The 14,838-nt window shown below is 64.9% G+C and overlaps 3 protein-coding genes across 4 annotated transcripts; 1 reads left to right on the forward strand and 2 right to left on the reverse strand.

The window, feature by feature from the left end:
- Nucleotides 1-2,699, forward strand: INKA1 (inka box actin regulator 1). The gene is made up of 2 exons (XM_026054994.1): nt 1-51; nt 1,731-2,699. Exons 1-2 carry the CDS (start codon nt 1-3, stop codon nt 2,661-2,663), a joined length of 984 nt encoding a protein of 327 aa, XP_025910779.1. The 3' UTR covers nt 2,664-2,699.
- Nucleotides 2,700-2,928: 229 nt separating this feature from the next.
- Nucleotides 2,929-13,287, reverse strand: UBA7 (ubiquitin like modifier activating enzyme 7). Of its 2 annotated transcripts, XM_026054991.1 has the most exons (21): nt 12,723-12,803; nt 12,414-12,504; nt 12,071-12,212; nt 11,722-11,819; nt 11,408-11,575; nt 11,114-11,272; nt 10,728-10,835; nt 10,529-10,609; nt 10,272-10,427; nt 9,932-10,097; nt 9,492-9,688; nt 8,777-8,841; nt 8,250-8,433; nt 8,068-8,142; nt 7,444-7,630; nt 7,057-7,166; nt 6,618-6,704; nt 6,308-6,499; nt 3,822-3,923; nt 3,618-3,718; nt 2,929-3,167 (listed from the first exon to the last, which is right to left on the reverse strand). In XM_026054991.1, exons 3-21 carry the CDS (start codon nt 12,141-12,143, stop codon nt 3,041-3,043), a joined length of 2,436 nt encoding a protein of 811 aa, XP_025910776.1. In that variant the 5' UTR covers nt 12,144-12,212; nt 12,414-12,504; nt 12,723-12,803; the 3' UTR covers nt 2,929-3,040. The 2 variants fall into 2 exon arrangements, with proteins under 2 accessions (XP_025910776.1, XP_025910778.1); XM_026054993.1 differs by lacking the exons at nt 12,414-12,504; nt 12,723-12,803 and adding an exon at nt 13,199-13,287.
- LOC112960598 (ubiquitin-like modifier-activating enzyme 1) lies at nt 13,174-14,731 on the reverse strand. Its single transcript, XM_026055031.1, has 3 exons — nt 14,585-14,731; nt 13,529-13,663; nt 13,174-13,305 (listed from the first exon to the last, which is right to left on the reverse strand). Exons 1-3 carry the CDS (start codon nt 14,729-14,731, stop codon nt 13,195-13,197), a joined length of 393 nt encoding a protein of 130 aa, XP_025910816.1. The 3' UTR covers nt 13,174-13,194.
- Nucleotides 14,732-14,838: the final 107 nt, after the last annotated feature.

Consider the following 14,838-nt stretch of genomic DNA (forward strand, 5'->3'; position numbering starts at 1 on the left):
ATGCACAGCGCCCGCCTGGACGCCTGCCTCGGCCAGCTCCGCGCCGACGTGGTGAGTGTCCGCGGGCTCCGCGCACCGGGCGGGCAGGCAGGCGGGGAGGGGGGGGAGAGGGGAACCGGCCCCGGGGCCCCCGCGGCAGTGGCATTGCCATTGCCATTGCCGTGATGTCAGAGTGCCACGCACGGTGGTGCCGATGATCTCAGCGCAGTGACATCACGCGCAGAGGCCAAGCGGCACCCACTGTGCTCTCCGGGAAGCTGCGGGCGGCTGGGAGGACATGGGCGTCCTGGGGACACGGGCGCCCAGCGTGACGTGGGTGTGCCGGGCCCCCGGAGACGAAGGGACACGGGTGGCAGCTCTCAGGGTGCCAGCCCCAGCACTGTCACCACCCTGGCCCTGCTTGCAGCCGTGTCCGCAGCGGGCCGGTGTCACTGAGCCCGGCCCGGGCCGCGAGGGGCTGCAGGACCCTGTGGTGACAGCGTGGCTGCAGGCGGCCCGTCCGGGCCCGCGGGCCCTCCTGGGGTCTGCCGCACACTTCCCGACCTCCCACGGCTCTGCAGCCAGCTCCAGGGTCCCTGGCCAGTGCCGCGGCGGGGCAGCTCGGGGCCTAAGGCACGTCGCCAGCAGGGCTGGCTGAGAGGGTCCGCAGCCAGCGGGGACGGGAACGGGGCRCTGCCTGGAGAGCAGCTCCAGACGCAGCTTGCTGTAGGGGGCTGCTATAACCAGACACCAAAGCAAACGGTCTTTCACACTCTGCTTTTCACAGTCTCAGAGCAGAAAGGAAAGCGGACATAAACCCTGCTTTTTCAGTTCAAACAATGGGAATTCGACTAAAAGGAGTGGCCTGGCTCCTGAAACGAACCATTCCTTCAAATACCCACTTGGGAAAACTCATTTCCAGCCTCAGCTGCCCCCGGCCCCTTGTGCTCCCCTCCCACTGGCGTTTCGGGGGGGGGTGGGTGTCCCAGGACCCCGGGCCCAGGCCTGGCTGGGCCATGACGTCACCCCAGGGTGTCCCCAGCCAGAGGGCGGGTAGGGTGGGGTGGCCCTGCCAATGCGTGGGGGGAGCGCCCCACCCCAGCGCCGGGGTGGCCCCGAGAGCACAGCGGGCCCTGCGCCACTGAGCACAGCTGGGGCCTGGCTGCGTAGGTCCCGCGAGCGGAGTGCCCGAGCGGCCACCCTAACCAGACTGGGGGCTGGGGGGCCAGCAGCAGTGCATAGCTCCTACGTGCCATGGCCCTGTGTCATTTCCCGGCAGGCTGCAGCTGGGGCTGGGTGGCTGCTTGCTCACCCCAACATGCTGCTGCACGCCGGCCCGGCTCCAGGCAGGAGCAGCGTGAAAGCGGGACCCGGGGCTGCAGGCAAGCCGAGGCCTGCGCGCGCGGCTCCCCGCGCCAGCTGCACGCCCAGCTCCGGCAGACGCCGCTCCCGTGGTCCGGGCGCTGGGGCCAAACCACCCCCCTGCCCGGGTCGGCTCCGGGCGAGCCGCAGCCTGCCTGCGCGCAGGCACTGCCGAGCGCCACGGCGGGGGCGAATCCCCCCACGCTGCCGCTGGGGAGCGGGGCAAGCAGCTCCCACCCGGGGCAGGGGAGCGCCGTGTGCCCAGCGCCAGGTGAGGCGGGCGGCGCGCGGGCTGTCTTTGCCCTCCCGTGGGCGGGCTGCCCGGGGAGGCGCTGGAGGGGGACCGGGAGCCACGAGGCTGCCATGCTAACCTGCCCTTCTCCCCCCAGCTGTGCCTGCGGGAAGCGGGGGCCACGCTGCAGGCCCACATGCACTGCATGAGGCAGGCGCTGCACGACCTCAAACGGGCGCAGGGCCCGGCCCCGCGCCCCCCACCAGTGCCTGGGCCCTACTGGGACCAGCGCAGCCCCAACCGCGGCTCGGACGTCTCGGAGGCGGACTCGGCCTGCTGCCTGGAGCCGGGGGGTGAGGAGGACGAGCGGGCCTCGGCGGCCCGTTCCCCCCCCGCCAGCGAGCGGAGTCTGGAGTTTGACTCGGGCTACTCAGAGGTGTCGGGGGGCACGTGGCAGGAGGAGGAGGCACCTGTGCTGCGCCGGCACCCACGGCCACCGCCCTGCCAGCGGGCACACCGGCTCTCTCTGGGTGCCTTCCTCCGCGGCAGCTCAGGCCAGGTGCCCGCCCCAACCCGGAGGGCCCGGCCCAAGTCCACATCTGACGCCTGCCTGGAGCAGTGGCGGGTGCTGGAGCCGGGGGATGCACAAGACTGGACCGTATCGCTGCTGTCACAGAGCCGCAACCGCCAGCCCCTGGTGCTGGGTGACAACTGCTTCGCCGACCTGGTGGAGAACTGGATGGACCTGCCGGAGGTGGGCGCCGAGCCGCGGCGCCTGCCCTCCGCCGAGCCCTCCCGCTGGCTGGGCAAACCCCATGGCTTCCTGCTCAACCTCTCGGGCAACGTGCGCCGCAAGCTGGCCAGCATGGCCCGGCCCCGGGCCGCCGACGGTGCCCGCCCGGGGGGTCGCGACACTTCGAAGCGCCTCTCCTGCCCACTAGGCTTAGGCGCCCAGCCCAAGGGCACCTACTTCCACCAGTCCCACAACAACATTGCGCAGCTGGCCACAGACTTCAACCGCTTCACGGCCCTCATGAACAGCCGGAGCCGCCAGCCCATCATCTGCAACGACGTTATCGGCTACATTTAGCCCTGCCCGGCACTGCCCGCACCCACTTTCACCACTGTAAATAAACCTCGTTTTTGTATGGTACAGCCGCAGCGGCCTTTGTGGGGGGCAAGGGCTCCTCTGCGGTGCAGCAGGGCTCTCAGCACCCCGGCTGCCTGGCTCAGCAGCCCAGGCTCCCAGCAGAAGGAGGGACGGGGGTGACTGGATTTACTGGGTGTCCTGGTGGCACAGACCTGTGTAACAGCATGAGGGTGTTTGCAGCAAGGGCTGATGCAGTGACCACGTGCCAGACCTAGTCCTGCAGCTTTTATTACCGGGACAGCAAGTACCATGTGGCCCCAATGGGTGGCCGGGGCCTGCTGCCTCCGGCACAGCYGCCCTGGTGTCCCATTCCAGGATCAGGGCAGGTAGCAGAGGAGCGGGGGGCAGGTGTCCTCGTCCTGATCCTCTTCTCCCTCACACACATATTGCAGCTCCAGCTCCCGGGGCCGCGGCTCCCCAGCACCCTCCAGGCTCTCTGACAGCCTAGAGTGGGGGAAGAAGAAAGGGGCTGAGGTGGGGGCATGTTGGTTCCCCCAGCCTGGCCAGTCCCTCCGGGATGGGGAAGGCCACATTTGGCCAGCTCCTGCAAGGAGAGGTTTCAGGCAGCTCCCCCARCGCCCTGGGCAGGCACCCAAGAGCGAGCTGCAGCCCTGCAGGCTCCCTCCCCACTCAGGGCAGGGAAGCAGCGCCTGTGGGGCCAGGCTGGGCAGGCAGCGAGGGGCCAGGCGGGGGTCCTGCCACGGGAAGCGCTGCCRGCAGGATGTTTACCCTGCGGCAGGCTGGAGCAATGGACCCGTCTGCGAGCAGTTCTGCAGCTGGAGCAGCTCAGCAGAGAGAGAGAGAGGGGGCAGACATCTCCCCCAGTGCCCAGTGGGGAGGCACAGCCAGGGGCAGGATTAGGCCACAGGAGTGGGCAAGGAGCCAGGGACCTACCTCTGTGCCTGCTGCTGGGCCCGCGTCTCCTCGTCCTGCTCCCTGTCGTAGAGCACGGTGTAGCCGTGCAGGAGCATGGCCACAGCCAGTCCGTGCACTCTCTGCAAGAGCCAGGAGTCAGGGCCCCGGGCCTGCACGCAGCCCCCTCCCCGGGCTGCAGGGCTGCCTGGCCCGGCGGCACCGCGCTGCCCGCGCTGGGCTCACCTGCAGCCAGTCCAGGAGCTCCTGCACGGTCATCTCCTGCCCATCGGCACCGATCCCCTGCACCTCCAGGCGGTCCCAGCAGCTCCACTCCTTCTGGCCATACTGCAAGTGGGGGGGGGGCAGGGTAGTAGCAGGCCCCAGCCCCAAGGGGAGGGAAGGACTGGCATGGCACGTGGCCTGGGGTAGGGAAGGGCAGAAAAAGGGCACAGAGCCAGAGGGGGGGGGGACCAGGGCACAGCTGTGCCCTCGGGACTGCCTGGGTCTAGGGGCACCCGGGGCACAGCCATCCCCCTGGCACCACCAGGGTCCAGGGGTGACTGGGGCACAGCCGTCCCCCCGGCACTGCCAGCTCCCACGGGGCAGTCGGGGGAGCCGGCGCTTCCTCCAGCTCCCCAGCCCGGCCTGGGGCACCAACCCCGCACAAAGGCCCATTGAAGCGCTGCACAGCCCTACACAATTGCCTCTTCTTGCTCCTGTGGCCCCTGGGGCCTCGTGACCCCAGTTCCGGCCGAGGTGGCCCCTGAGCTGCTGGCCTCCCCCCCGATGGTAGCCAACAACAGGGCTGCACATGGGGATGCATAGCGGAGCCAGCAGTGCTKGCTGCCCCACGCCCGGGGCCAGTGAGGGCTACAGCTCTGCTGGCCTATGTGCCTGGGCCAAGCGCCGGGGCTCAGCGCCCGCAGGGCTGAGCACCATCTGGCATGGCCACACCACCATCTGCCCTCACTGCGGGGCAGCGCAAGTCCTGGCGCTGGCCCCATCTCTTCTCGCCCAGCTGGGAAGGGGCAATCGCACCTGGCTGCTCTCACCTCCTGCCTTCTGCTACATCCTCTCACCTCCTGCCTTCTCTTGCCTGCAGTAATCAGACCCAGGYGGAAAGGGGCTTAACCCCATACTCGCCAAGGCAGCCCGAGCCTGAGTGATTGCCCAGCACGGAGGGAATGCCACTGCCCATCCTGCCTAGCCCAGCATGCAGGAAGCCCCATTGCCCCCACCTGGAAACACCATCCCAGCCAGTACTAGGACTGCGGGGCCACAGCCCCCCTCTGCCAGCCCAAGGCGTGCTCGCCGGGGCGCCACTGTATCGCAGCTCGCACCAAGCGAGCCTGTAGGGAGTGTGCTCCCACCGTGGCCAAAGAGCAGGACATGAAATGTCATGCTGGGATGCCCCGCTGCGGGACACGGAGGAGCCAGGAGCTGCTACAGGATGATCCAGGGATGCCAGGCAAGCAAAAGGACCAGAGGGCACAAAGATACAGAGGAGCATCCTCCACCAAAGGACACTGCTGACATGGGGAGCCCAGAGCCAACTGCCGCCAAGACAGCGCAAGACCCACCAGCCCTACGCCAACAGCCTTGTGGCACGTCCCCAACACCTAGGCGGCCCTGTCCTCGGAGGGCTCATCCCCACAGGGCAGCAGGAGCTGCTTCGGTGCCATACTGGGGGGCTGGGCAGCACCCCGTGGTGCAGGGCCATGGGGCGCAGGCGCGGCAAGGCGGTGACGCAGCCAAGGCGGCCCAAGTCCTTGCCTGAGACGGAGTGGAGGCGTTGAAGGCGTCTCCCCTCCCCCTCTTCCTGCCCCCGGCCCTGGGCCCCCTGGGCCAATCTGGTTCCAATCGGCGCTTCCTGCCGCACAGGAAGGGCTGCCTCGCACGCCATAAACCCCCAGACAAAGAGGCCTCTATAGCCCAGACGGTCCCAATCTGGGACTGCCCCCCGCCCCCGCCACAGCTCTGCTTTCGCTCTCCAGCAGATCTGCATGCGCTCGCTGCAGCCTGGCCCCCACACCAGCCCGGGCGGCCCCTCGCAGGCCGGGACCCCCAGCCCTGCTCCCCCCACCAGGCAGCCCCTTCCCGGCTCCGGACGGGGCCCAGTGCCAGCTGCTCACTGGCTGCTCCAGCTGGTTTCCATAACCCAGATGTGAGAGGCTGCTRTGGCCTGCTACCCCCTTGTCATGGGGCCCGCTGTGGGGCGTCAGTGCTGTCTCAGCCCCACGGCTACCTGAGCCAGGCTGGAACATCCCCCTCGGGCCCACATGCATTCGCTCAGGGATGGGCCCAAAGCTGGGGCGAGCGGGAAGTTGGCGGCTCGATGCCTGGAGTCCCCGGGAGCTCAGCTCCGCTCCCTCATGCGAGGGGGGCGGCGGGGGCCTGGCGAGCAGCCCAGGCCGCAGGGGCCGGCAAGGCTGCAGGAAGGAGCTAATTCCTCGCTGCCTGGAGGCGCGCCCAGTCCACCGCAGGCCCAAGCGCTGTTTCYGGAGCCTGACGGCCTCAGCTGCCCAGGCTGCCCCTCCTGTGTGGCCAGCTCCTTCCCTGCCACCCAGCATCCTCGCAACCAGCCCAGATCCTCATGGCAGCACAGCAGGGACCCCATCACCACCAGCACCAAGAGCCAGGGCACCCCAAAGGCCCCTGGACAGCTCTGTGCCCCGGGAGAARCCACTCTGCACCCTGATCCCACATCCCCGGAGGAGAGAGAGTCCTACCCTGTAGGTGGGGGGTGGCAGGGGCTGCATGCGGAACAGCAGGGAGTCAGAGAGACACAGGTTGCTGTTGCGGTAGCAGCTGMGGTCCTTGCAGCCCCACACCAGCTTGTAGATCTCCAGGCACGCCAGGCCGGCCACGGCCATCGTGGTAGTGACAATGGCGGGCACAATTCGTCCGACGATCCGCTTGCTCTGAGGGAGAAGCGGGCATCACCAGCTGCCCACACACAGGACCAGGCCTCCCTCAAAACCCTGCCCGAAGCTCCATGGGCCTATGCCTGGCCACAGGCAGCCCAGCCCTTCGCCTCACCGTGAGCCAGTYGGCACAGGGGATGCCGTAGTTCTCTGCACGCAGGTTGGACGCGGCTGTGACAAAGTCCACATGGAAGTTGTTGTCCTATGGGGAAGAACATAGGGACATTATCACCCTGCAAGAACTGACAGCCACCAGAGACCCCAAACACCCAGCAAAGACTCTATGGGCTGCTCAGGGACAGCACACTCCCAGCAGGGAGATAAGCCAGGACTCAGAAACGGTCCCTGCCCTCCTGGCCTCCTGGCTCAGGAATGCCTGGCAGGGTTACAGGGCAGCCCATGTATAGGACAAACATGGTCTTTCTCCACATGTTCTCCAGAGCAGCTTCTACGCTGGGGACAGCGCCCAGCACCGGGCACATGCCTACCTCAAGCCCCACTCCTCAAGCAAAGTGTGGCTGTGCATAGGCTGCTGCCTGCCCAGCCCTGGGTACCTTCTCAAAGTGGATGGGCTCCATGACGGGTATTTGCATCTCCTCAGCCTCTACCAGCTCCCGTCTCCACCGTGCCAGCTCCTGGCTGAGCTCCGCCAGCCGCCTTTGGTCTGGAGGCACAAAGGAGCCCCGGGATGTTACCCCTGCACCAACACTGCTGCAGAGAGCATGGCGTCCACAGAGCATAGCACTCAGTGGACGGGGGCAACCTGCTCTCCCCTCTTGGGGATGGGGCTGGCAGGGACCAATGGCCACAGCAGCTCATGGGCCAGGAACCAGCAACACCAGAGCCCTGCTAGAACCAGGCTGGACCCAGGGTTCCCTGGTCCAGAGCCTTACCATAGGGGACCCAGGCATCCAGGAAACAAACCATAACAGGAGCCTTACCCACAGTCTCCTGGACCTCCTGCCTTTCCTCTGTGATGTGGATCTGGAGCCCCTCCTGGGGTGTGAAGGGTGGTAGGACCAGGTTGCGGAGGCTCTCCTGAGCAGTTGCCCTGTCACCATAAGCCAAAACCTTGTGCGTCTGAGCAAAGAGATGGGCGGCAGCCATGACATAAGCCATGTGGGTGTCCTGTGGGTGCAGAGAGTGCCAGGGCAGTGAGGGCCATGGGGTGCCTTTCCAGGGCAGCCTATGAGCCCKCTCCCGTGCTGCCACGACCAGGCAGAGCATCCCACATTTGCCCTGAAGGGGAGACATCTTTCCTCCTCCTCCTGGCCACAGAGCATGTATGGGACCTCCTCAGCAGCTCCACAGTGCCCTGGCAGACCGAGGGGACAGGGACAGACCCTGGTCCAGGACTCTGCAAGTCCCAGGCAGGCTCTGCAAGTTGGAGTATGAAGCAGGTGCTACACATCAGCTTGGTACACGATGCCTCCATTCTGCCTGTGACTACGGTCCAGCATCCCTCATACCCCATCTAGGAACTGGCTCTTTGCCCCAGTTCACAAAGTCTCCCGTGGAGTGCCAGGCCCATGACCCCAGCCCCCACAGCTCTATCCTGCACTTACATTATCAGGGTCAAACATCAGTGGATGGGGGCACCTCCTGTCCCCCGACCAGAAAGTGACACCTGGGCTGATTTCCTGGGCACAGGAAAAGCAGAGTCAGGCTTGAGGACACTGGCAAGGGGGCRGCTGGCAGAGGGGAGAGGGTGCAGGAAGGTCCCAGCCCCCTTTGGTGCCAGGCTCACATGCTCCGGGGGGAAGGTGAGCAGCAGCTGGGAGATGGAGTTGTGGTAGCAGCTCTGCCAATGCTGGCGGGCCCAGTGCACACAGTCCTGCCAGTCCCGCGGCCTCTCCCGCAAGCTCCTCCACACTTGCTCCAGGACCTCCAGAGTCTTTGGTGCCTCCAGGTGCTCCAGAAAAGTTGGGTCTCTGCGAAATCAGGTGTCCCTAGGGCCAGCCCTCATCCCAGCCTTCACAGAGCACATCCCCAACTCACAGCAGGCATAGCTGACAGGCCAAAGAGCCCTCACCAGCAGGGACAAGCATTATCCTGTCCCATCTGATGGGGAACAAGTAGCAAGACCAGGCCTGGCTGGTGTTCCTGGAGTAATCCAGCAGGGCATCCCAAACAGGACGCAACAATCCGTCCCATCCCCATCCCCGGCCACATATCCAGTAGTAGCGGGCAGTGCCTCTGCAGCACCCATGGTCCCTCCCCTGGCTCTGCTCCTTGCCCTGCCTGGGCGCCTTTGCTCCCAACACCCGCACTCACGCCAGGAACCGGTTGACATTCTCTGCAGGCAGCCTGAAGAGCCCCTCAAACTCATCACGGGCCCACTGCAGAGGGAAAAGCGGGGGTTGAACACTGGGGCTGCAAGTGCTCACCCCAGCACCCCCCTGCACACAGGCAACAGAGGCTGGGATTGGCACTTTGGGCTGACGGGGGACATCCTGCTTCCCAGGGGTCATTGTGGCCCTATCAGCCTGGTGTGTGGCCTTGCAGTGCAGCCCAAAAGACTCTGCCAGTCCCTGCCAACCCCTGCAAAAGGAGCACCTAGGTTTGGGACACTGCCCAGCACCCCCAGTTGAGGACAACTGGTCCTAAGCCCTGTCCACTCTGACACATGGGCCAATGCATGGGGCTGCAGCACCTCATGGTCCCCAGGAGCCCCAGCCCAAGCTGCCCCGGGCTTCATGCCAGGGAGGGAGAGGCCATGTCCGGGCCTGAGGAAGGCGGTGGAGCTGTGTGGGGCGGGGGAACCGTTCAGCAGGAACGCATGTTGGACTTGGGCTTCCAGCCAGGAAACAGCTGGGGCCTGTATCCTGCCCACAGCCAGCAGCTCCTTACAGCTCAGCGTGGGTCTGGGGCTGGAAGGGGGGAAACAGCTTCCTGTGGGAAAACAAAGGCCGGGGGCTTCCTCGATCAGTGCRGGGGGGCACAGACCTCTTGTGGGCCAGGCCATGGCTCCAGTCAAACATGGCCCTACCTGCAGCGTGTGCTCAATGGTCCGGGGGAAGTGTCGCAGGGTGCAAAGGGGGAAGGTCTTGTCCACAGGGTCACTGGCAGGCCCCAGTGCCTTAGTCAGGTGGGGCACCATGGCAAGCACGTTCCCCTGTGTGCCCTCCATGCCTGAGTCCACCAGTGGCTTGAGGTAGCGGAGGCAGCGGCTCTCCAAGTAGGCACCTGTGGGAAGCAAGGAGTGCCCAGGAGCCAGAAAGGCCCTTTTGCCTGAACAGAGCGGAGACAACCAGGGCAGGTTTGGCCCCAGTCCTGGATGGACAGCACCAGACCCCCCTTTCCCTCCACAGTTACGTGTGGCAGCTGCCCACCCAAACCCATGCAAAGTGTGGCACAGTTGTGGCATAGGCTGCCTGCAGCCAAGCGGCACCATCCTGCGCCTGGCTCCCACTTGCCCCAGGCACTCACGAGTCTCCAGGTTGTCCAGGGCACTGGCAACACCATCCAGCTGCTTGAAGAAGTCAGCCCCATAGACCAGCTCTGTGGCAGGCCCCACCTGGTTCTGGTGCGCCATCACCGTGATGTCRGGGTTCATGCATCTCACAGCTGCAGCTGCTACCTCTGACTTCGGCTTCTGTGAGGGCAGAGAGGGTATGGCCAGTTCCCCTCCTGGTGCCCCCCGCCCTGGTCTCCAGGGAGAGCCTGTCCTGGGAGCCCACCCTGGCCCTGTGGACAGCAAAGTCTCTGGGTTCTCCCGAGGAAGGAGCATGGGGCCAGGCGCTTTGGCCCCTGCCTGGCTGTGGCTCACCGATATATCTGCTGAGCGGAAGAGGAACTGCCGATGGAGGTTGGAACGTGCGATTGTGTCCATGTCGGTCACCGTGATGTCCCCACCTGTCCCCGCAGCCAACCCCATCATGGCAAAGTTTTTCAGCAGCTCACAGCCAATGGCACCAGCTCCCACCTGCCAGGACAGAGCTTTTGCTATCTCCCCTGGTGCTGGCCAAGCACTCTGCAGGCCTCCGGAGGCCTTTCTCACACAGCGTGCCCACCTCTCCTGCTTACCACAAAGTATTTCTGGTGGCCCAGCCTCTCCTGGAAGTCAGCCCCAAACACAGCGATCTGGCCATCATAGCGAGAACCCCTCTGTTGGGACAGATAAGCTGCAGTGAGTGTGGGCAGCTGCAGCATCCCCAGCATCCAGGCAGCTCCTTGGCACAGCCAGGATAGGCTCAGTGCCCTCCAGGCACCAGCTAGCTCTCACCGGGGCGCAGTCCTCCTCTGTCAGCTGTGCAGCCCCCTCTAAGGCCAGGCACTCCAAGGCATCGAAGTAGAGCCATTGATCCAGCGGCAGGAATTTCCCCGAGGCGGCCTGGGCCAAAACAGGGCCCCACCAGCTCCACAACCTGCTTTGCCGCTGGCCCCCAGCCTCCCAGCTGGGCTCCCTCCCTGTACCCCAGATGGGTGACCCAGGCCCTTCCCTCCGGGCTGGCAGAGCCCAGCATCCCTAAGCGGGCAGCAAGTGCCCTCTCGTGGTCACCAAAGGCTGTGGGATGGCCACGCCGAGCCAGACGACCTCTGCCGGCAGCACCCGGTCCCTGCCCGCTGTCTGCAGCAGGTCCCCCACGGCCCCATCCCCACCCCACTCACCTTCAGCACCTCCTGGGCTGCCAGGCCCCCAATGAAGGCAGCCATGGGACCCAGGTCCCCCATGCTCACGCTAGCGAAGGCTCGCACGACATCCTCGTCCAAGGGACCTTGCTGCTCATCCAGGCTCCGTGCCAGCTCCAGCACCCGCTCAGCATCCCCCTGGGGCAAAGGGGGTGAGAGATGCCCCATGCACAGGATCCCTCCAGACAGGGTGGCAGGGGGATGAGCACATGGAGGAAGCAGGGCCAAGGGCAGGGCAGAGGGAGGCTGGGAAGGGGCTGGATGGGGCCTCACCTGYGCCCTGGGCAGAGGTAGGCGCCCCTGCTCCTTGCGGAAAGCATGCAGGGCCTGGAAAGCCATGTGCAGGCTGTGGCTGCGTGGTAGGTCTTCGGGATTTGTCACTTGAATCTTTGGCTTCACCAGGGCCTTGCGCAGGGGCTCCTGCAGGCAGTGTCCCRAGTGCTTGAGAACAAGATACCTCTCCAGAAGCACCAGACTGTCACAGCCCCTCAGGCACAGTCTTGGGTCTCCCTGGCAGTGCCYGGTCCACACACCCAGCCTGAGCGTGACCCAGGCTGGCAGCACCATGAGGTCAAGGGCAGACTTACATATGAGTGCTCTTGGGGCAGATGCACCTGCCAAACTAGGCCCCCACAGCGGTACGGCGAGAACGAGCTTGTGTCACCAATCTCCAGGTGGAAGGCATCTGTGAAAGGAGTGAGAAACAGGGAAGAACGTGCCCAGGCAAATGGAGAACCAGTCACAGTTCATAATCTACCATATTTCTGCAGGACATCAGACTGCAGCTGGAACCCCCTTCCGGCATACAGGCAGACCAGAGCAACATCCTGCCAAGCTCTGGTGAAGGGAATCTCTGCTGTCCAGATCCAGGCACAGCATGCAGGCCCATCCTGCAGCAGGACCCCCACACCGCCTGGCCCCAGCTCGGCGGCTCACCCAGCACATGAACAGGGCAGGGCTCCYGGCCGTTCAGCTCAGTCATGCCCTCCACGCCTGAGAAGGTCACCATGTCACCATCACAGAAAAGGTGGCCACGGCCCTCTTCTCCTGACGCATACGTCACAATTCCTGGGTTGCCCTGGGGAGAAAGAGATATGAACACAGGAGACCCCAATCCTGATGACTTGAATCAGCTGAAGAATGCACCAGTATTTTGGGAGAGTGCAGCGGAGCCAGAGGGACATTAGGGAATGGACATGCGATACAGAAGGCCATTGGGATGAGTCGTGGAGCAGAAAGGCAGTGTGGATGTTGGAGCCTGCTGAGGTTCGCCTCCTACCTGGGAGATGTGCTGCACGGAGGCACAAACCGGGTTGGTGTCTGTTGGGTCATGAACAACAAAGTGATCCCCAAAATCACAAAATAGCTGCCTGAGATAGGAGCAACAGCAAGTTTGTTAAACAGGAACCTCATGAAATTCAAAGACCACTGCCAAGTCCTGCCCCCAGGATGGAATAACCCTGGCAGCAGGACAGGCTGGGGGTCGTGGGCTAGAGAGCAACTTTGCAAACCAGGGCAGGGGGCTGGGGGACAACAAGTTGACCAGAAGTCAGCAGTGTGTCCCTGCTGCAAAGATGCCAACGGTAACCTGGGCTGCACAAGCAAGAGCGCAGGTAGCCAGTGAGGGTCCTGCCCCTCTCTTCAGCATGTGTGAGACCCCAGCTGGAGTGCCTAATGGGAGGGCGCAGAAAAGACAGACCCCGGCTCTTCTTAAGCTGCACAGAGGCAGGACGAGAGATGACAGCCCAGGCTGGGACACAAGAAATTTCTGTTAGACATACGGACAAAACTCTTCACCTTGAGGGTGGTGAAACACTGGAACAGGGTGCTGGAGAGGTTGTGGGATTGCCGTTCTTGGAGACATTCAATGCTTGACTGGACACAGCCCTGAGCAACCTGCTCTGAGGCAGTGCTGCCCAGACCAGAGTGCCCTGAAGTGGTTCCTGCCTCAACAGGGTTTAGGGTGCAAGGTTTCCCACAGCCTGCCCATCCCAGGCAGCAAGGGCTGGGCCACCAGGGGCCAGCCCCAGAYAGTCGCAGGGACACTGGGCATCATGCACTTACCCTGCCAGCCCCTTCACATCAGCCACRATGAAGCAGATGCTCCGGCCATGGCAGAAGTCGCCGATGCGGAGTTGTTCCTCCAGTGGGGAGTCAGTCAGCACCACAACCTGTGCCAAGGGCTGCGTCTGCATCCACACAGCACAGCCTGCCCTGCAGTGCCCCCATTGCCACCCCAGCCCAGGGCTGGGGCAAAGTGCCAAGACTTCGGAGGTGACGACAGCAGCCTTGGGGCGATGCTGCCCCTCTGAAGGCTGCCCAGTCCACGGGACAGCGCCCAGCCAGGGACCACTCTTCCCAGCTCAGTGCACAGGAGCACCAGAGCCTGCTCACCTGGAAGGAGGCGAGGAAGCTCTCCGACAGCTCCCCTGTGTGGGCTGTCACCAACACATGGGAGTTCAGCTCTGCGAGGTGCCGCTGGGATGCCACAGCCCGGTTCTGGCCCATGTCGCTATCCGTGAGGAAGAACTGTGGGACAGACACACAGTGGAGGCCATCCACACAGGTTTGAAACACTGCCCATGACAACAAGACACTCCCTGAGGACAGGGGGCTTGTGTTGGGGACCATACCCATGAGGACACCCAGTGGACAGTACCTGTGATGACAGGGCACTCCCTGGACAGCACCTATGAGGATGGGGCTCCCCACAGACTGTRCCCATGATGGCAGGGCTCCCCAGGCCATACCCATGTTGGTGGGGCACCCTTTGGGCTCTGCCCATGACAGCAGGCATCCTGTGGGCTACACCCATGACCCCAGGGCACCCTAAACCATACCTATGAGGAGAACAGGTGGTCACCCTGTGGGCTGTACCTGTGACGGTGGAGTGCTCCCCAGATCATACTCATGATGGGGGGGCACCCCAAGGGCTGTACCATGATGGSGGGACACCCCAAGTGCCATAACTGTGACAGTGAGGTGCTCCCCGGGCCGTACCTGTGACGGTGGGCACACCAGGCCATACCCATGACAGTAGGGCACCCCAAGGACTGTACCTGTGACGGTGGGTGCTGCCCAGGTCATACCCATGATGGGGGGGCACCCCAAGGGCTGTACCATGATGAGGAGGCACCCCAAGTGCCATAACCATGACACCCCAAGAGCCACACCCATGACGGTGGGGTGCTCCCCAGGCCGTACCTGTGATGGTGGGCACCCCGTGGGCCACACCCATGACAGTGGGGTGCTCCCCAGGCCATACCCATGACAGCGGGGCACCTCAAGGGCTGTACCCATGACAGGGGCACCCCAAGGGCCACACCCGTGACAGCGGGGCACCCCAAGGGCTGTACCCACGCCAACGAGGGGGCAGCCGGGCCCCGCGCAGGGCCGCAGCAGGCCCGTGGGGCGCCCGGCCACACCACGCTGCGCCGTGGCGCGCCGTACCTGCGAGGCCCGGTCAGCGGSGCCAGCCGCGGCGACGTCGTGCAGGGTAACGGAGCGGGCGCCGGCCAGCACCAGGGCCTTGGCCACCTCGGCCCCCAGGCCCCGCAGCCCCACCACCAGCACGGCGGCGCCTGCCAGCCGCTCCATGGCGCCGCGGCCCAGCACGTAGCTGCGGGGAGACGCCGGGCGTCAAGCGGGGCCGGCGCCCGGGCTCCAGTCCCCCGGCCCCCGGCCCCGGTACGCACAGCTGCCGG

Source organism: Apteryx rowi, unplaced genomic scaffold (assembly GCF_003343035.1).
Source record: "Apteryx rowi isolate R43461 unplaced genomic scaffold, aptRow1 scaffold_98, whole genome shotgun sequence".
NCBI classification, from domain to species: Eukaryota; Metazoa; Chordata; class Aves; order Apterygiformes; family Apterygidae; genus Apteryx; species Apteryx rowi.